The sequence below is a fragment of the Schistocerca nitens genome, chromosome 3, assembly GCF_023898315.1.
Source record: "Schistocerca nitens isolate TAMUIC-IGC-003100 chromosome 3, iqSchNite1.1, whole genome shotgun sequence".
Taxonomy (NCBI): Eukaryota; Metazoa; Arthropoda; class Insecta; order Orthoptera; family Acrididae; genus Schistocerca; species Schistocerca nitens.
In genome coordinates this window covers 631,728,878-631,750,121 of record NC_064616.1, presented here as the reverse complement: position 1 = coordinate 631,750,121, position 21,244 = coordinate 631,728,878, and the positions used below count along the sequence as shown (strand labels likewise).

General features: G+C 40.6%; 1 protein-coding gene across 3 annotated transcripts in view; it reads left to right on the top strand.

Moving 5' to 3' along the window:
- LOC126248573 (ATP-dependent helicase brm) overlaps window positions 1-21,244 on the top strand; it is a 456,856-nt gene that overhangs the window by 146,169 nt on the left and 289,443 nt on the right. For all 3 annotated transcript variants that reach the window (XM_049949677.1, XM_049949678.1, XM_049949676.1), the window contains 2 exons: window positions 8,333-8,639; window positions 19,897-20,164. In XM_049949677.1, coding sequence (XP_049805634.1) covers window positions 8,333-8,639; window positions 19,897-20,164 — 575 coding nt within the window. The remainder of the gene's footprint in view (window positions 1-8,332; window positions 8,640-19,896; window positions 20,165-21,244) is intronic.

The following is a 21,244-nucleotide window of genomic DNA, read 5'->3' as shown; positions in this document are numbered from 1 at the left end:
TTTCCTTGTTGTCCTCTTTCCTTGTTTTACTCTTTCCTTGTTGTGCTCTCCCATTCTTTCTTTCCCCCTTTCCTTCTTATCTTTTCTTCTTCTCCCTATGTGTGCCTGATGGCCACCCACACGTTTGACGCATAGCAGGAGACTGGGTTACAGATAATTCATAGCCCCGGGTTGGCATTTAGGGCCCGCACGTACCCCTGATACAGGCCAGGCCCGGGGAGCGGTGATTGCCTGAGCTGTTACCTTCCTCCTGTGCTAAATGCTCCCTCTGTCTGTCATTCGGGAGTTGTGACGCAAGGTGAGGACAATCATGTAAGGCGGGGGGGCTCCCCTTTGCAGGCCCCCTGGCTTGAAGGAGTGCGCCATCAGAGACGCTGGAAATCGTGGGGGGACTTCTTCCCAATGACTGACTTTTCTTCTTTTTCTCTGAATTTTCCCATAAAAGAAAGTGGAATGAGGCTCCTGCCTCAATGTCTCTGCCTGTTGTGCCTTGATATCTAGTAGTCTCACGTATAGACAAAAACCACACTTTTGCTTCTATTAACCCCTTTGTTATACAGAAAGGCGTGGACGGCATCGCCGGCCCTGTGAAGTCATGCTCTCATCTCCGCAGTGGTACCTTGCTTTTGGAAATTGATAGTGCTCTCCCGGCCTAGAAACTACTCAAGGCCCAAATCCTCCACGAATATCCTATAAAAGTGGAGGCTCACAGGACACTTAACTCGTCCAACGTTGTTATCTACACCTGGCTGTTGGATGGTTCGACAGAGGACGAAATAACTAATTATCTATTTGATCATGGCGTTACTGCTGTTAATTGAGTTATGAAGAAGGAAGCTGCCAATTTGGTGCCCACTCGCACATTGTCCCTGACTTTAGATCGGTTAACGCTTCCTACCAAGATAAAGGCAGGCTATGAAGTCATCTCTGTGTGCCCTTATATTCCCAATCCATTGCAGTATTATAAGTGCCACCAGTTCAATCATACCAGCACGTCATGTAAAAATGCAGCCAAATGTGTCACTTGTAGCAGGGATGCACACGAGGGCGTCTGTCCACCTCCTTCCCCCCACTGCGTTAATTGTCATGGAGAACATGCTGCTGCTTCTCGTTCTTGTCCCATCTATCAAGACAAGCGGGCTGTTCAGGAGGTAAGAGTGAAGGAGAAGGTACCTTTTCCTGTTGCCCGGAAACTTGGCGAGCCGTAAACCGACTGTCCCTTCATCTGGAAGCTACAGCACCGTCTTAGCCTCTACCCATCCCACGCAAAACATAGTTACGCAAACTTGTGACTTACAGTTCAGTTCAATGGTGGCAAAGTTGCCTCGCCTTCATGCTGACACTTCCCGGGCTGTAGATTCTGCTACCCGTTCTTCGCCCTCACCGGCGAAGACGGTCGCAACGCAGCCAGAGAACCGTTAATTCAAAAAGTATTATTCCCGGGAAGATTTCTTGCATACCTCGAGTTCGCAGCTGTCTGGCTCTCCTGCCAAAAGCCAGAACAATCATCCAAAGGCAAACAGTCTTCCCCCTCTCCGAGTTGATGGCCCTCTTCGACTCGTCAGTCCTTTTCAACTGACTGACACCGGGGAAGCTCTGTTGATCCTGCTGAGCTGATGGACGCTGGTTCTCCACCTATGGATTCCAGTGGCCATCCCCCCTCGATGGGTCGCCCTAAGCAGCCGTCGAGGTGAGTGTTTCTTCTTCATTCTCTGGTGTTCCTAAATTTTATGGCCCTTGTACAATCGAATATCCATGGCCTTCGATCTAACAGGGCAGACCTCCAGCTGCTCCTTTGATCGCAATGTCCGCTTGTAGTCTGTCTCCAAGAAACCAAGCTACGTCCTCAAGACCATTTTGCTCTTTCCAATTTTACTTCGCTACGGATGATCCTTCCCCTTACGGCAGGGATTCCTGCTCATGGTGGGGTCATACTGCTTCTACGAGATGATGTTTGTCATTGTCCTATCCTCTTGCACACCCACAAGCAAGCAGTTGCTGCCCGTGTTTTCCTTCCTGAATTTTCCTTTTCCCTCTGCACCATTTATATCCATTCATCTTCTGCTGTCACTAGAGTGGACCTGATGCAGTTTGTTGCTCAGCTTCCTCCACCCTTTCTGCTTCTCAGTGACACCAGTGCCCATCATCCTCTTTGGGACTCGCTTGTCGCCTGCCCGAGAGGTTTTCTTTTGGCGGATCTTCTTAATCTTGTATACCTGAACACCGCCGTAGCCACGTCTCTCTCCGATTCCATGCACACTTATTCCCACTCAGACCTCTCGGTCTGCTCTGCCCAGCTCACTCGACATCTCGAGTGGTGTGCTCTTTCCAACGGTGGACTGTGGAGAGTGGCAATGCGATTCGTGTCTGTCGACGTGCGCTTTCTGTCTTTCACCATCATCCTACATTAACGAACTGCATCCGCTACAAGCAGCTATGTGCGCAGTGCCGTCGCAGTATTAAGTGAAGTAAGAAAGCATGCTGGGTTTCCTTCACCATCTCACTCAACAGATTTACTCCATCCTCTCTCGTTTGGGGTGGCCTGTGCTGGCTTTCCGGGACTACCGCCCACTCCCCGATTCCTGGTCTGACTGTGGCAGGAAACGTTGTAGTCGACCTTGTCGATCTTTCCGATGCTTTGGGTTGGTACTTTGCAGAGGTTTCAAGCTCCACCCACTACCATCCGGCCTTCCTTCCTTGCTAACAGGTGGAGGCGGCTCGTGCAATCTCTTTTCTCTCTTTGAATCGAGAAATATCCCTTATCAGCAGCTTTTGTAAGGTAATGGGACACATGATCGATGGTCGATTAGTGTGGTGGCTGGAGTCACACCATCTTCTCACTAATGTTCAGTGTGGGTTCCGAAAGCACCGCTCAGCGGTTGATCATCTTGTCACCCTGTCGAAGTTCATCGTGAATAATTTTCTGCAGAAGTGACAAACAGTGGCCATTTTCTTTGATTTGGAGAAAGCTTATGATACCTGTTGGCAGACAGGCATTCCTTGTACTATGTACACATACGGCCTTCGTGGTCGTCTTCCCACTTTCATCCGAGAATTTTTAACAGACCGGGTTTTCTGGGTACAATTGGGTTCCCCCTGATCCCACACCTTTTCACAGGAGAATGGGGTTCCTCAGGGTTCCGTGCTGAGTGTCATCCTCTTCGCCATAGCCATCAACCCAATTATGGACTGCCTTCCAGCTGGCATTTCCGGCTCTGTTTTTGTTGACGACTTTGCTATTTATTACAGCTCCCAGCGGATGTGTCTCCTGCAATGCTGTCTTCAGCATTGTCTGGACTGTCTCTATTCATGGAGTGTCACAAATGGTTTCCGCTTTTCTGCTACCAAATCCGTTAGCGTCAACTTATGATGGTACAAAGTGTTTCTTCCACCGTCCTTGTGACTGGGCAAAAATGCTCTCCCGTTCGTGGGTTCTTAGGGCTTACGTTCAATAGGAAACTCAGTTGGTCTCCCCACATGTCCTACCTGGCTGCACGCTGCACCCGGTACCTAAATGTCCTTCGTGTATTGAGTGGTACCTCTTGGGGAGCTGACCGGACTGTCCTCCTTCGCCTGTATCGATCTCTTGTCTGCTCCAAGTTGGATTACGGATGCATTGTCTACTCCTCTGCACCGCCATCTTTCTTACACCGTCTAAATACAATACACCATTTGGGGATCCGTCTTACCACTGGTGCCTTCCGTACTAGCCCCTTTGAGAGTCTCTATGCAGAAGCCGGTGAATTACCACTGTCATACTGGCACGACACCGAACTTAGTAGGTATGCGTGTTGGCTTTCTTCCATGCCAGGCCACCCAACCTTTGACCCTTTTTTTGATGATATCCTTCACCCCCAGTACGAGATGTACGTTTCTTCTTTGTGGCCTCCCGGTGTCCGCTTTCGTCACCTGCTTCAGCAGCTGCAGTTCACACTTCCTGACACTTTCCGAATGGGGGAGAGCCCTTCACCACCTTGGCTTCAGACACAGGTTTGTGTTTGTTTTGACCTCAGCTCGTTCCCGAAGGATTCGATCCCCAAGCTGACCTATTGCTGCAAATTTCTCGAACTTCGCTCACAACTTGCGGATAGCATATTTTTGTACACTGATGGTTCCAAGTCCACCCACGGTGTTGGCTGTGCTTTTGTTGTCAGGGCTGATAAGTTTCAATACTGGCTTCTCAACCAGTGCACAATTTTTACAGCAGAGCTTTTTGCCCTGTATCAGGCTGTTCACTACGTCCGGAGGCACCAGCTCACTCGCTGTGTGATCTGCTCTGACTCCCTCAGTGCCCTTCAGAGTTCAGATGATCCCGATCCAGTCCACCTCATCATTCGACGGATCCAGGCCTGCCTCCATTTGTTCCTGGATGGGGGAGCCCAAGTGATGTTCATATGGGTTCCTGGCCATGTTGGTGTGCCTGGGAATGAACCTGCTGATGCTGCAGCCAAGGCCGCAGTCCATCTCAGTTGGCCCGTCTCTTACTCTGTTCCCTCACAAGATATTTGTACTTTTCTCTCTCGGCGTATCACATCACTTTGGTATGACCATTAGTGCTCCCTTCATGGGAATAAACTCGGAGAACTCTCCCAACAGCCTGGTCGATTTCCTCCCGGCTGTCTTGCCCTGAGGAAGTAATGTTAGCTCGGTTGTGAATAGGGCACTGCTGCTTTAGTCACTGCAACTTGTTGAGTGGCGACCCTGCATCCAGTTGTCCTTTCTGTAGCCGGCAATTGACAGTCAGACGTTTTCTGATCCTCTGCCCGTATTGTAGCTACTTATGTCTCAGGGTCAGGCTGCCACCTGCTTTGCCAGACATTTTAGCGGATGTGTGAGCTGTGGCTCGCGTTTTAAGTTTTTAAAAAGCAGTAATATGACAAAAGAGATTTGATTTCTATCTGGTGACTCCAGTGTCTTGTCAGAGTCTTGTAGATACTCTTCCATAACGTCTTGATGTTTTAGATTTTTTTTTTTTCCTTCCTTTTTGTATTGGACCTCGCAACAGTTTTTTACCCTCGCAGACCCAGCATACTATGGTTCTATACTGGGTGCGACCTTAGATGTTTTGCACCCTAAAACCCCATACAAAAAATAAATAAATAAATAAAATAAAATAAAATTCAGTGTAGTAATGTGTGTCTGTTACAGTGTTCATAATACAGACATGCTCAGAAAAACCAGTACTGAGCTACATAACACACTGATGGAAAAAAATCGCAACACCAAAAAATAATTAATGTAGAGTAATGAAATTTTGAGTACACATTTGTCTAGATAACATATTTAAGTGATTAACATTGCAGATCACAGGTTAATGTAAGCATGGAACATGCCATTGAAAATGTGAAATGCTGGTACAGTAATACCTGGTGTAGCAGCTAGAATGTCGCATGCAATGTGTGTGCATTTTATTGCACAGGTGCTAGATGGGGTTCCATTCCTGTTGCACGTGATTGGTCAATACAGGGATAGTTTAATGATATTAGTGGGTGACGCTAGAGTTGTCATCCAATGATGTCTCATATGTGCTCAATTGAGACAGGCCTGGTGATCGAGCAGGCCAAGGCAACATGTTGGATTACAACAGCGGTATGTGGTCGAGTGTTACTCTGTTGGAAAACACCCCTTTAATGCTGTTCATGAATGGCAGCACACCAAGTCGAATCGGCAGATTGCTGAACAAATTTGCAGTCATGGTGTGTGGGATAACCCTGAAAGTGCTCCTGCTGTTATACGAAATCACATCCCAGACCATAACTCCAGGTGTAGGTCCAGTGAGTCTAGAACTTAGGTAGGTTGGTTGCAGGCCCACAACTGGCCTCATCTTAACCAACACACAGCCATCACTGGCACTGTGGGCGAACCAGCTTTCATCAGAAAACACAAAGACCTGATCCTACTTTCCAATGAGCTCTTGCTTGATGCTACTGAAGTCACAAATGGTGGTGGTTTGGGGTCAGTGGAATGCACACTACAGGGCATATGGCTTGGAGCTGTCCTTGAAGAAACCAATTTGTAAGAATTCATTGTGCTGTTGTGGTGTCAACTACTGCTCAGATTGCTGCTGCAGATGCAGTGCGATCCATCAGAGCGAACGCCAAATACAATGGTCTTCCCTCTCAGTAATGCCACATAGCTGTCTAGAACACAGTCGTCTTGTGACTTTACATTCTTGTGACCACTGCTGCCAGCAATCGTGTACAGTGGCTACATTCCTGCCGTCTTTCTGCAGGATCAAAGCAAGAACATCTAGTTCCTAGTAGCCCTATTACATGACCTTGTTCAAATTCCATGAAGAGTTGATAAAGGCGTTTTTGTCACCTTAAAGGCATGCTAGACTAACATAAACTCACCACATCCAATCTTAAAGGTAACAAACAGTTGTGACTATTACAGCTTGTGTTTGAAGCAAATCTGATTTGCATCCTCATAGTGGTGGTACTAGCACCACTCTTACGTGGCTGATGCAAAATTTGAATAGGCATCATCTTTCAGGTGTAAAAAGACACCTACTAACTTACGTTGCACAACTCCTTCTTGGTGTTGGTTTCTTCTTCTTCTTCTTCTTCTTCTTCTTCTTCTTCTGTCAGTGAATTTAAGAATATGATATAAAAAACTGATCCTGGCCTGAGTCCAAATGAGTACTATTAAGTTATAGGAAATTGCCTAGGCATGGAAGACTCAGTGTCTTTTCTGAGACTGATATCTACTGAAGGATAGAGGGCGAGGAAGATAACTTATATTTCCTCTACTCCTGTTAGTACTATCATAATTTCTTCTCAGAATCATTACAGCAGGATTATTATTGTTGTTGTTGTTGTTATTATTATTATTATTATTGGATATAATCTCCATCTGTTACACAAAACACTGTTTTTGCATACAACCCAAATATGTTTCAGCACCTCTGTGCCATCATTGGTCCATCATATGAAAAAACTGTTTTGCATAACAGGCAGACCTTATGTCCAATAATTTTAACTGCAAACATGGCAATTGCAAGAGCACCCGATTCAAATGATGTGCCTTATTATCATCATCGTCACCGTCATTGTTGTTGTCATATTTAGTTGCATAGGTGGACCACATCTCCAAAATGATGTAGTGGTTGTGGTGATACAAAACATAAAAATCATGAACAGTCACATTCTTCCTCCTACTCCAGGATAGTGTAGAAGTTGCAAAGTTCTCAATGTCATTATCTATATATATTAAATTCAGTTTCATTTTAAAATTTCAGAGTATTTGTTGTAAATACATTACAAATTATTTAGAGGATTTGATGTGAGAACTATACTGTATGGTGTGATTACGTAGGCTTTCCCGGCATAATAAGTCTTGAAAGTCTCTTCGGGTTTGCTGCCGGATCCTAAAATCAACTTGACTCAATATTTCGGCGATCCAACTGTCCCTGTTTTGGAAGGCAGAAACTGGGATGGGCGGCGCATGCGCCGTGTACTGAACGGTGGCCTATATAGGACGTCGATTTGCAACCTGTCGTCAGTTCTCAGCGGGACTCATCAGCAGAAGCAGCATTTTCCTGAAGGTGGCGAACAGTTGGATCGCCAAAATATCGAGTCAAGTTGATTTTAGGATCCGGCAGCAAACCCGAAGAGACTTTCAAGTCTATACTGTATGGTGGTAAATAGCGCTATATTAGATTGTCCTTTGCAGCGCTACCGCCACCCCCCAAACCTACCCATGCCATCATCCCCCTTGTAAGCTGCGTGAGTTAAAAGTTTGCTCTTTGCTTTCTGAGTTAAAGAAAATTTTGATTCACTACAAATTCTGCAAAAATCACACAAAAGCTTTGTGTTAAAACCACAGTGCTTTTATTTTTTATGCTTATCAAACATTCTCTTGTTAATGAAAGATTTTGGCATGACTACTACAGGTAGCATGATGCATCATATCTGCCAAGAATAAGTGAATTGAACTGAAGTAGTATACTTATATAAAGACTACACGTGGTAAAAATTAAAACCCTTTAAAAATAAGAACTGCACATAGCCATATGTGATACAGCTGAGTTCAGACCAAGGTAAATATGCTAATTTCAAAACGTCTGATTTTGGAACTGTCACCAAAATACCATTGTCAAACATAGACAAGCAGTTGCATTTCCATGTTGCCACACTACAGATGATGGTAGGTGGAAAAAGCACCACACTTCTCAGTGGCTAGATGCTTGTGTGTGTGTGTGTGTGTGAGAGAGAGAGAGAGAGAGAGAGAGAGAGAGAGAGAGAGAGAGAGTGAGAGTGAGAGTGAGTTCTTTTCCCTGTTTGATAGTCCATTACAGTTGTGTAATTGATGTTAATTCTTTATTTTATAGCAACGTGTATTGGAAGCTGGATGTAGACAGTGGAGGCATGGCAAGTCCTTCTCCTCAGCCATCTCCAATGCCCCCACCTCAGACACCTTCACCTATGGGTCCTCCCCAGCAATCTCCTTCCCCTATGCCATCTCCATCAGGTATGGCTCCTCCTCAAGCCCCTTCGCCAATGGGCCCTCCACAGCACCACTCCCATAGTCCAACAGGCTACAGTCAAGGACCTCCACCTGGAATTATGCATATGAATGGCCCTTCTGCAATGCAGCAGGGTACTCAGACATTCCAACAGCATACCATGGTTCCACAGGTACGTTTTTTGCTGAACTTACTTTGTTCATTCTGGTAACAATTGTTGTGTGTTTGTATGTTGTGCTCTGCAGCTAAGTCAAAAAACTAAAAAATAAACACTGTTATTGGCTGCAATGGTAATTGAAATAATGTGAGAGTATTATTCTCAAGACTCACCAAAAAGGCACTGTGCTATGAAGAAGTCAGGCATTAAAATTTGAAACCCAGACATATTATATCATGATGAGATGCAAACTCTGTAAACCTATTAGATCTTTTGCATGTCTTCTTCATCTGTAGATTTTCCATTTTTTTCATATGACGGTAAGTGTATATCAATTTACCTTGTTGTGTTGAAGATAAGGAAAGAGGTCACCTGTATCATCTGTCTGTTTTGCTTGTTGTGTACGTTGTGATCTAATTTTTTGATATCAGAGCCATAAATGGAGACGTAGCCTCGTCAATGTTGGTAGCTAAACTGATGCCCAGTATGCTTAGTGTGTCATGCAGTCAATAATGAAATTTTGTATTAGACCTATGTGACTCACAATGAAATCTATAATTTGCTCTTTTACCTAAGCACTTAGCAATATTTATACACTGTGGTAGTTATAACAAAAGGGCATTGGCTTCAAAAAGAAAAAGAAATCAAATTTAATACAGAATCAAGACAGGCTGTGAAAATACAGTAATGTGATAAAAACTGAAATAAGCATATTGGGAACAAATTTTTGCATACCTTAGAAAATGAAAGGGACACAGTAGAAGTTTATCAACAATTGCTCTACATAGAAGTGATGGAAATTGCTATAATAGTACTGTTTGAATCCCAGAAAACACTGCCCATAACTTTTTCAATAAATTAATCAACTTGATGTCTTTTGGTACATGGTATGTGGCCACCAACTTCCACCTACTACTTTGACTGCCATGTCATTTCTAGCATGAAGCTCTAGATCCATCTGACATTCATGTTATCAATTTAGCACGCAAAATCTGTTGATCCAGACATTGCTGAGGAATTCATTTTTATGTTTGCTTCCGTCTACATCTACATACATACTCCACAAGCCAACGTACGGTGTGTGACGGAGCGGAGGGTATCCTGTACCACTACTAGTCATTTTCTTTCCTTCTCCACCTGCAGATAGAGCCAGGGAAAAATGACTGTCTATAAGAATCCTAATTTCTCGTATCATATCTTCATGGTCCTATGCAAAATGTACGTTAGCAGCAGTAGGATCGTTGTGCAGTCAACTTCTTTCCAACAGTGTTCAACAAATGTGGCAGCCACGTGTTGCAAAGCTTTCACAAAGTTAATGCATCCCTTACTGTCTGCCACACTCTTCCACCTGATATATTTATGGTTCAGCTGATTAGTACACTGTCAGTTGCTAAGTACCATAGTGTGCCCTTCACTAATTTGGATGAATGTCGGTTAATGGTAGAAGTTTCAAAACAAAGAATTTTATTTGAAGAAAGTTGTATTTACTGACCACAAAGAACTACTGATTAAATAAACTTTTATTTGCTACCAGTTATGATTGAAACTATAATCGGGCAATTTGTACTGTAACAGAGAAGACACATGAGGTGCAGTTGATCATCGAAGAATCTGTGCAACAATGAGTAGAGAACGTAGTAGTACTATTTTGTTAGTATCAAAACTTTCCATTACGTTACTTTGTACTCTGTGTTTCTTTTCTGTGGCACTGAATGGAGTTCTATAATTTTATTTCTATTGAAACCACAATAAGAGTGATATCATGATAGGCTGCTGTAAATAATTTTTTGTGACTATGATGAAACTGAGTTCTGACATTTTCATGAGCATGTTCACCACATATCCATGCATTGATGATCATTTCAATGAAGACTGTTAGTGAATAAAGGTTTATTTTATCAGCAGTTCTTGCTGGTTCATAAATAAGGCTTTCTTTAAATATTTACAAACTGTGGGGCACCACTAGACAAAAAATAAAGAATTTTGTGATGGCATGGTATTTCAGTTTAGAAAATTTGATTAATGCACACAACACTACTAATTTAAGGAGCTGTATACACAAGACTACATAACTAAACAAGTATGAAATTATTCAAAAATTTACCAAAATAACAAAAACGAAACTTCACTGATATCAGTGCAACCTTTGTGTCACTTGCTCATATTTATGTTGTCTAATAGAAAAATTTTCCAACAGCAGGTAGTTCAAGACACAAAGGAATTAAAGACATTAGCTGTCAGTGCGCATTGATTTATATCAATGCATCAGCATGCTCAAATAATGTAAAGAAAGTAGAACTGATAAATGCACCAATTCCAATAGAAGATAATTGTGGGGGATTTTAATGCAAAAGTAGGAAAAAAAAACTAGAGGACATTTCATAAGTGGGGAAACTTTGTGTGTGTGACTAGAGATAACAGAGGATACAGACTAGTAGATTGTACCAAGAACAACACGTTTTCCATAACACACACTTCCAAAAGAAAAAATGGGCTTGGAAAAGGCCTAATGGGGCTCTATTTGAGAATGAGGAGGTAACAATATTAAGTTAAGAAACAAGTCCAGCATATTAGAAAAAAAAATAAAAAAAACACATTGATGAAAGAGGCAGCTATTTAATAAATTTAATAATGTAAAATGCAGAATACATTGCAGATATGAAGTGAGCAAAAGAAAAGAGAACGGAACAAAGCAAGTATTAAAGAAAAGGCAAGAGTTTGAAGTAAATGATTACAGAAATGTGGTAGAAAATGTTGAATTAAGCAAATATGTTTGGAAGTTTGTTCAGTAGGATATCAGAAAGTACAGCGAAAATTCAATAAGAAATGCAACTGAAAACAGAGTACAATGAAAATGAAACAAAAACTTACTCTGGATATTTCATCACATTCCATCAGTCAGGATGCTTGGCAAAGGTGCCTGGAAGTGATTAAGGACGGAGAAAATGTAATACGGAAGAAACTACGAAATTATTTACAGAATGTTTGTGAAAGAAGACAGTTCCACAAAACTGGAACATGGCTGTGATTGTTCTGCTGTACAAAAAAGGAGAGTGATGAACCTCAAACTATAAACTTATCAGCCTGCTTTCTATAATGTGCAAGATGGTTATTAAATAACACCCAATCCATAGGAAAAATGGATTTAGTCAAGAAAAGTAACAAGCTGGCTTAAAAAATTGATAGAAAACAATGGTTCATTAGCAAGTTGTGAATGAAGTTATGGAACAGAGCAATGAGTATGTATTACTATTTTGGATGTGATTCATAGATTTCAAAAAAGCTTTTGACTTGATTTCAACAAAATTTGTACTGTCAGCCCTTCAAAACAAAAACATTGGTTCAGCTGGTGCGGGTGTATTGGAGAATAATACAAGGATGTGCTGAAAAGTAGCACCTCTTAATTATTTATGTGAAAACTCTTAAAGCTTTTTAAATAAAACAAATATTATTAACATTTTACATCTTTATCCTTCATGCATACATATTTGCAGCCTTTTGCTACTAGAGGGCTCCGAATTGTGGCATGTAACATGGCAGTGTGTAATGTAACTATGTCGGTGCGTGACAAACAGCATACTTTAATCAAGTTTTGAATTCAAAGATTTCCTCCACACATGGAGCACCCTTTCCTTCAGCATGGCAAGGCATGATCATGCACGATTGCTGCGATATTTGCAAAAATCTGATGCCTCGGGTTCACTGTCATTTATCATCCTCCAAACAGTCCCGACTTGGCCCAATCTGATTTTCATCTGTTTCTAAAACTCAAAGAACATCTTCCAGGAGATCACTCTGATATTGATGAAGCGGTGCAAGCAGAGGTGAGGCTGTGGCTCCATCACAAAGACAGACAGTCTACAGTGACAGTATCTACAAATTGGACCCTCTTTGGGAGAAATGGATTCATCATCAGGGTGATTATGTTGAGAAATAATTATGTAGACATGAAGAATAAAGATTTAGAATATTGCTAATGGTGGTTTTATTTAAAAATCTGTAAGAATTTTCACGTAAAAATTTCAGAGGCATTACTTTTTAGCATGTCCTTCTGCATTTATGTCAGGAACACACTGATGCAAAAGCAGCAGCTGAGGCAGTGGGTGGAACAGACAGGCAGCTCAGACTGCCCACCAATCTGGACACCCTCCTCCTCCCCTCCTCTCTCCCTCCTTCCAGGCTGCACAATCTTTTCTGAAGGCATGTGATTGGTGCACTCATTGGGTCCCAGGTGGAGGATTATGTGGTCCAAATGCTATAAAGGAAAGAACTGGACATGAGCCTGACACTTTGCCTGAAGGTGATGAGTAGGATACTCATTGATACTTTGTGCCCATCAAATGCCATGACTTGGCTGATAACTCGAGAAGAGTTCATTAACAAAATTTGCCAAGAAAATTTGCATTCCCATATAGCACACCTCCATGGCGAGGAAATCCAGTTCAGATTAAAGATTCTGCAAAAGCTACAATGCAAGAAGGTTAGTCTGTCCAGCCAACTGGCTCTCTTACAGGGTATGGGAATAAGGTGGTGATGCTGCACTTCACTTTCATATGACATCAAATCAACATGACAAGGCCAGAATACATTCCACAGCATGCTATTTCAGCCCTAATGCAGGAACACATCTGTGTCACCAGGCTAGAACTGGACAAAATTGCACAAACTCTCCTCATGTGCCACCTGCGTCTTTCATTCAGTCTCGTGTCATGCACAAGGAAGTAGGTGATTGGAAACACCTTCACAACCAGTGAACTCTGCAGCAGAAACCTATTGTGAAACAATGCAACAAGTTCCACCACCTTCTGGGGGCTTGCCTACAGAATGTCAACACTAGTGATTCGAAGACTATCATGAATTTGACCAGAAAGGAACTGGACTATGTGACAGCTTCTGTGCTACCTAAACATGAGATGGTCAGCAGCATTGAGCAAGCCAGCTGTGTGCTCCCCTCTGATACCACTAAAGAATTGAGAAGGGAGACTTGCGTGGTCCTTGACAAAGCCAAAATTCTGAAGAATAACATCTCGCCGGCTGAATGCACTGCTATATGTGTCTTCCGTGAGGACAATAACACAGTCATCATAGCAGCTGACAAAGGCAATGTGACAGTGCTATTACAGTCAGATGATTATTGGAAGATGATTCAGATACTACTACAGGATTCAGCATGTGAGAAAGTGAAGAAGGATCCTACACCAGCTGTGACAGAACATCATCACACTCCACAACAATGTGGGACCGAACAAGGAAATGGTCAGAATGCTTTACCTGTAAGCACCAGTACCATCATAGCTTTATGGTCTCCTTGATACAGAATTCTACTATGCCTGATAGTGAGCATGGTAAATTTGCCAATGTATGGCATAGTCAGTACCTGGCACAGCTACTAAAACCTCTTGTGGCCCTTTGTCCACACAGCGCCACAAACTTGACAAAGTTTGTGAAATTGCATCAAGAAAGTTATCTGGATGAGGGTGAACTTCAGTGTCCTGTCTCTCTTCACAAGGGTACCACTAAAGATTCTGCTGTATTATTGGAGAATCACTTTGACAGTGACATGGCGAAACTGTTTTGAGATGCACTCACCAACACCTACTTTCATCGTGGCAGAAAGTGCTGCAAACAGATAAATGGAGTCATCATGGGATCCCCATCTAGTGCCAGGCATCACTAACGTGTATACGGAATACTTCCGCATGGCTCAACCAAAGGCAGTCTACAGGTTTTTGCGTGACACATTTGTAGCATGTACACATGGTGAAGAAAACCTACAAGAATTCCTCTGCCACATTAACAGCATACGCATTATCAGGGTCATCGTGGAGGTAGGAGAAAACCGATGCCAACTGTTCCTCGACATTCTGATAAAAAAGAACCCTGATCATACACAAAGATATTCAGTCTGCAGGAACAAGATGTACAGAGACCTGTAGCTAAACTCCAATAGTTGCTACTATCCAGTGCAACATAAACCTGTGCTCACCATCCTGGTACACAGAGCCCGAGCCATATCGACAGGGAAAATCTGCCTAGTGAGTTGCACTATCTGCATGAAATATTTCACAAGAATGGCTACTCAGAGATATGTACAAAGTGAGCTTTCCAGCTGAGGAAGGAGAAGAAGAAAGAAAACAATTCAGAAGAAAACACTAACCTCCTCTCGTTCCTTCTATATGCAGGGCCTTCCACAACCACGATGCCATGGTAATGGAGTAGCACATAATAAAAACAGTTTTCTGGTCAGTGGTTAAAATCAAGAATATACTTGGGTTAGTCAAACACCAACTAGGGCTATGGGCACCTGGCATCAGTTACAAGTGTGGCAAGCAGTACATAGGCAAGGCACAGTGATGCATTGTACAGTGTCTATTTGAGGAGTGTTTACATCAGCTAGACAGACAAGTCTGCAGTAGCAGAACACAACATCAGTGAAAGAAACATGTTTGTTTTGGAACAGTCAAAGGTGCTTTGTCATTATAATGGCTTCTAGCATTCTGTCATCAAAGGTGCAGTGGAAATAAGAGCACATGATGAACTTCTCAACTGGGACAGCAGCTTCCAGCTTAGCTCTGCGTGGGATGTGGTATCAGCAAAAATACACCAGGAACACTCTGACATGAAAGAGGCGAAGACAGTGAGTGAAATAGACATGCAGCACCAGCACTTGAAGACACCCATACCAAACCCCTCTCCATCCTGCCGGGGGAGGGGGGGGGGGATGATACCACCAGTAGTGACATCTCTTCTTGAGGCATGTGTTTGCCCCATCTGTTTGGCACTTGACAGAGGAATGTGCAGTCCAGTGGCTATAAAGGAACAAGCTGGACGTGAAATCGACACTTTCCTCGAAGATGACCAGTAGGAAACATTGTGAAACGACTCAGCTGATAACCCAAAATGATATCATCATAGAAATTTTTCAAAAAAGCCTACATTCCAAGATATACATCCGTTCTACAGCTTTCGTTAGCCTTTGTTATTATAGTGGGAAATTCAGAAATGGAAAAGAAGTCAGGTAAGGAGATTACATATCACGAAAATTAATCTCAGCAGCCGTAGAAGACATGTTCAGATCCTTAAACATGGAAAAAGAAGAGCAATCTACATTAATTGAACAAAACTAAATCACTTTTGTTTTGCTGATAGCATTCCCTTAGCACAGAAAGACTTCAACAGTGAATGAAATATCGTAATAGTGAATGTTTTACTATTTATTTTAAAAATAAAGTTTGCAATCAGTGTGTGTTATCAGTGTTTGCTTATTGCAGTTAAACACAGACTTTTACTGTGAAAAACATTCAGAAACCCTGGGTTGCTCAGTGAGTAATTGAGATACATGTTCAGAATTATAATGAGAGGCAGGGCAACAAACAAATGGACCGGGGAATAGGCTGGAGTGGAACACATAATTATGACTACTGAAAATGAAGTGGAGACTGGCTGGAAATGCAGCCAGGCGAATGGATTGTAGATGAACCCAAGAAGCTCTGCAAGAAAGGCCCAAGGAGCAACCCAATAAAAACCATTTCTAGATAAGAAATTTCTAAGATCTGTTTGAAGACTCCTTCACAGAAACTGCTTAAATTTACAAAGATCCTTTTATAATCATAACTTTTTACGACTTTTACTGTAAATTATCATCTCAGTGGTTTTCAGTTGAAGGATTTTAGAGTAGGATGTATGAGTGTAACAGTGAGGAGATTTATGGGATTTAGTGTGGAATCTGCCAGACTGAAGGTAACAATAAAGAGGTTTATAGGGTTCTACAGAACAACTGAATTTGTTGATGACATTGTCTTTCTTTGTCTCAGCATGTTGTAGATTGAGTGAGTAGAAATGATGATCTGTAAATGCCGTTCCATGTTAGTCGAATTATAAATCTTTATTCTATTTCAGTTTTATTACTTGAAAGTAGATGATGTAATATGTCACAAAGGTTTAAAATCTTACTAATAAAAGCATGAACTATGAAATTCCAGACCGAAAATGACATTGAAAACTGTAATTATAATACTTATTTATACTTATTCAAATAACCTTTTTGGAGGGTACGCTGGATAAACTTCTGCTCTGCTTCTTTGTGTTTAATTTTCTTTGTTCCCAGACTTTCTTCATCCTTTGAGAGTCTCATTGCTTTTCTTTTGGAGTCCACATCCTTCCATTTGATGACTTCTTTCTTTTCTGAAATCCTGCCTTTTCTGTTGCTTCTTTAAAATGTGTTCTTGAACAGTGTGGATTTGTAGCTGTTAAGTAAGTTGAAAATCCGCTTGGTTATCTGTTATTATCCCTTCGGTATGTGTGTCCATAAAACTGTACTCTTCTTTTCCTCGTTACACGAGTTACATTTTCAAATTTTGACCTTAATTTGTATTCTGTGTAACTATTACTTTGAGGTTCCAGTATTTTTCTTATAATTCTTTATTTAACTTTTTCTAGTTTTTTGAGTTCCGCAGCTCTAGTTAGTTTAGGAGAGTTTCAGGCCTTCATGCTTTTTGGCAGTATTTTAGTCTTTTGTTCAAAGACAAAGATTTTTGTTATATGTGTTTTATGTCATGAGGAATGCACTCTCCACCCTGTGTACTCTTTTTTCTATTGCTATCTTTTTTTTTGTATTGCTTATTATCTGTTCTCCTGGATACTAAAAACAGTTTATTGTAGATATTGTGTTATTAATTTTAAGATTTTAGGAGGCACCACTGATATTTATCATGAACTGTGGTTTTCAAATGATATTTCTAGTCCTATATTGACTGTTTGTTTCTGTAGTACTGCCATTTTGTTTTTTGGCACTATCCAGTGAGTCAGTAATTACACAAAGTCGTCTGCAGAAGCTAGATAATTTATGGTGATTTTACTTGGATTTCTTCCAAATTGAGTGCCCTAACTATTGATGGATTTCTTCTAGAGTCTTGTTACTTTCTTCAGTGTACAATTGAAAAATTGAGGTGACTGACCATCTCCTTGTTTTAAACATTTCTGTGTTTCAAAAGATTTTAACAGGTACCCTGTAAATTTTGCTTTTGATGTTGTGTTTGTTAAGGTTCTTTTAATTATTTCTGTTGTTTTATTATTGTGTCCAAATTCCTTTATAGTGTTGATGCATAGTGCATTTCTATTGATTGTGTTGTAGATTTTTAAAAATTTAAAAAAAAGTTATCAAACATTTCAAATTCAGATTTCCCTCATTTGTGTTATTTTCTTTAGATTTAGTATTTGCTTTGCACAAAATCTCCGTTCCTAAATCCTGCTTCATGCTCTCCTAGTTGTGGATCAAGTATTTCTTAAGCTCTCTTCGAAAGTGCCATGGACAAGATCTTATACATTACTGGCAAGAGGGAGATTCCTCTATAATTGTTAGGATCTGTTTTCTTTCCTTTCTTACATAGTGAATTTATTAATAACAATGTTTAATTTGATGGTAAGGAGCTGTTTGCTGTCTAGATTTCACTAATGTTAAAGAAAGAATAATGTTGTCACTAGAATGTTTCCATAATTCAACAGTTATATTGTGTTGTCCTGATGCTTTTGTTATTTTTAAGCTTTTTTAAGATTTTTTCTGATTTCTTCTATTGTTGGTGACTTTGAATCTGCTTGAATTTGGATTTTATTATCAAAATTAAATTCGTATTTTTGTGGTTTGTGATTGTGGCTATGTAGCTATGTGAATTAACTTGCAAGTATTCTGCAGTTCTCACTGTTATTATATGCAGTCTTTCATGTTTTTTAATATATAAACTGCAAACTTCATGGTGTGTATTTCTTTAAAATATTCCTGACATCAGTCGATCTTTTATATGTTGTAATCTGATCTTTTTTCCTGGCTTCTATAAAATTTTGCACATTTTTGCCATTTCTGTTTACATTCCAGATGTTCCAAGCTCATTGTCTTTTTTATGATTAATTGATCACAATCGTCTTCCCACTAGGCATATTTACTTTCTTTTTAAGGGGAATAGTTTCTTCTGCGGTCTTGAGGGGAATAGTTTCTTCCACAGTCTGAGTAATGTATTTTTAAAGTTGTTCTCTACATTTAGGTAACCTTTTTCCGAAAAGCATTTTTAAATCCATTTATGTAGGTAACTCCTGTGTGTCAAACATTTTGGGTTGATATTTGTTCTTTTTTCTATATATCTGTCTAATAATAATAATAGTAGTAGTAACAAAAATGTTTCCTAAAATTTTGGGAGAACTGCGAGATGTCTGCAACTTGCTGCTACAATGTATCAACGCAGAGTCTTCTGGCCACCTGCAAGTGAATACTGATGCAAATGATCTGACATCAGGTATTTAAGACCCTGCAGGTACATGCTTTTGACATTGCACATGCGGTACTTGGGTGCATGTGCTTCTGCTGAAAGTCTGTGTGCTTTGCCGCACGCTCTCTGTAATGGGAACTCGCTGCATCAATTTCAGTTCAATTGTCTTGGCTCGATAAAATGGCAGAATGATGCTGGATATGCAGTGCATGACTTTTTCTGTGATAGGATTCCACACAGAATTTAAGCGGACAGCACCGTCTCAATTGATTCACTTGCTAAGGAACTCATACAGTAGTATTTCCACTGGTTCATTGGCTATGGAGCGGTGGAAGTTTGATGTATGGGCCACAATTTTTGTTTTGTTGTATATCATCAAATGACCAGTGGAAATAGAATTTCAGCAGTAGTGGACTTATTGGCTCGAAGGAGGTGAGTATGCTGTTGATGTTGGACAGTGTGATCCTGCACAATGTGTGTCATTTACCCTGTATAAGATTTCCTGTAAACACCTGTCTTTCACAACTCTAAGTTGTCTTTTACAGAGCCCAAATGTACCAAGATTTTGGAATGAGAATAAAAAATTACATTAACTTTATATCTTTTTAATAGTCTACCTATTTTTACTGAAACATTCCCAATATATAGTAGATAAGCAACACCAACAAAATACACCACACATGTGCTGGTAGGCTCTAGCTCAGAGCATTTGTTCAGTATTCACCTGAAGATGGCCAGAAGACTCTGTGCCAAGATATTGTGACAGGAAGTTGCAGACATCTGGTAGTTCACCCAAAATTTTATGCAACAGTCTGTACACTGGGAAAGTTTTAAATTTCACTCCAGTAAAAATAATAATTACAGTTGTTATAATAATTAATATTATTTGCATAAACATAACTATTTACTTCATTTAGCAAATTTGCTGTGAGTGAATGCCAATAGATTTTTTATCTGATTATGTCCAGTCATTTATAGGCTGTTAACAATTGCACATACTGTCTTTTGTTCAGTCATTTGGTGGCCAGCCTGATGCACAGAAGCCAGCTCCACAACATTCATTTTCTCCTGGCCAATTGCAACAACTCCGTGTGCAGATTATGGCATATAGATTGTTGGTACGGAATCAGCCACTCTCACAGCAGTTGGCACTTGCAGTGCAGGGCAAGCGACTTGATACTCCAGTACCACACCCCACGCAGTGTCCCACACCTCCATCACCATTTCAGCAACAGCAACAGTCACGTTCTCTTCAGATGCAGCCACCACCGCCTGATAGTGGTAAGAGAAGATTTAGAGAATAAAGCTTTGCTTTACTTTGAGTTTTCTAAATAACACAGTGTAATGACAGCACATACTTTCATTTTTGAAAAAAATAAATAGTAGAACATTTAATTGTAAATATGAACACTTCATGTTTTTTCCAGCATACTACTGTAGTAAGCACAATATATTTGTGAGCTGCTATTGTGAGTACAGTGTATTTTTAGGGGTTTCACTATCTGGTAGAATAAGTAGAGAACTTTTGCATTGATAGAAGAAAATGTAGATCTACTTTTTCCCTTTCATTCTGACATTAATTTAACTATACGGGATATTTTTAATTTTTTCTCTACCTATTCTTCTGTTTAATCACATTACATTAGATTGCAGCAGTTTGATTGTTTTTAGTGTAAAATGGGAGACTGTATAATTACATTAATTTCTTAAGTAGTGAACTACTGTATTCTTTAGGCTTCTGTAATATTGGAAAGATGCTTACCAACTTGCAGTTCAAGGAACAGTTGCAAGCTCTTTCTTTCTCAGGTCTTATTACATAGCTCTTAGCTACTGTTTGATATTTACCTCAGAATTAAGGTTTATTTTATTAACTTCATGCCTCTTGTTTGGTAGCTGATGTTTATCGAGAATTGTGTGTGCAACAAATAATCTCATGTGACTTGAAAAGGTTGTGAGTCACTGCTGCAGAAAGGGTAATAGATGCATAAAATTATAGATCAATATCACTGACTTCCATATGTTGCAGTACCCTTGAGCATATTCTGAGCTCCAAAATTATGACATTACAGGAGGAAAACAAAACTTCTCTCAAAGATTTGGTGTGGATTCAGAAAAAGATTAGTCATGTGAAACACAGCCCATTTAATTCAAGCATGATGTCTCTCAAAGAATAGATGCATGTGAATAGGTAGATACTGTCATCCTAGCGTACCAGAATGTGTTCAACACCATACTACATTGTTAACTATTACTGAGATATGATCGTACAAAGTATTGTACAAGATACATGATTGGTGCAAGGGATATTTGAGTACCCAGTATGTTGTACCGGGCAGCACATGTTCCACAGAAATGAAAGAA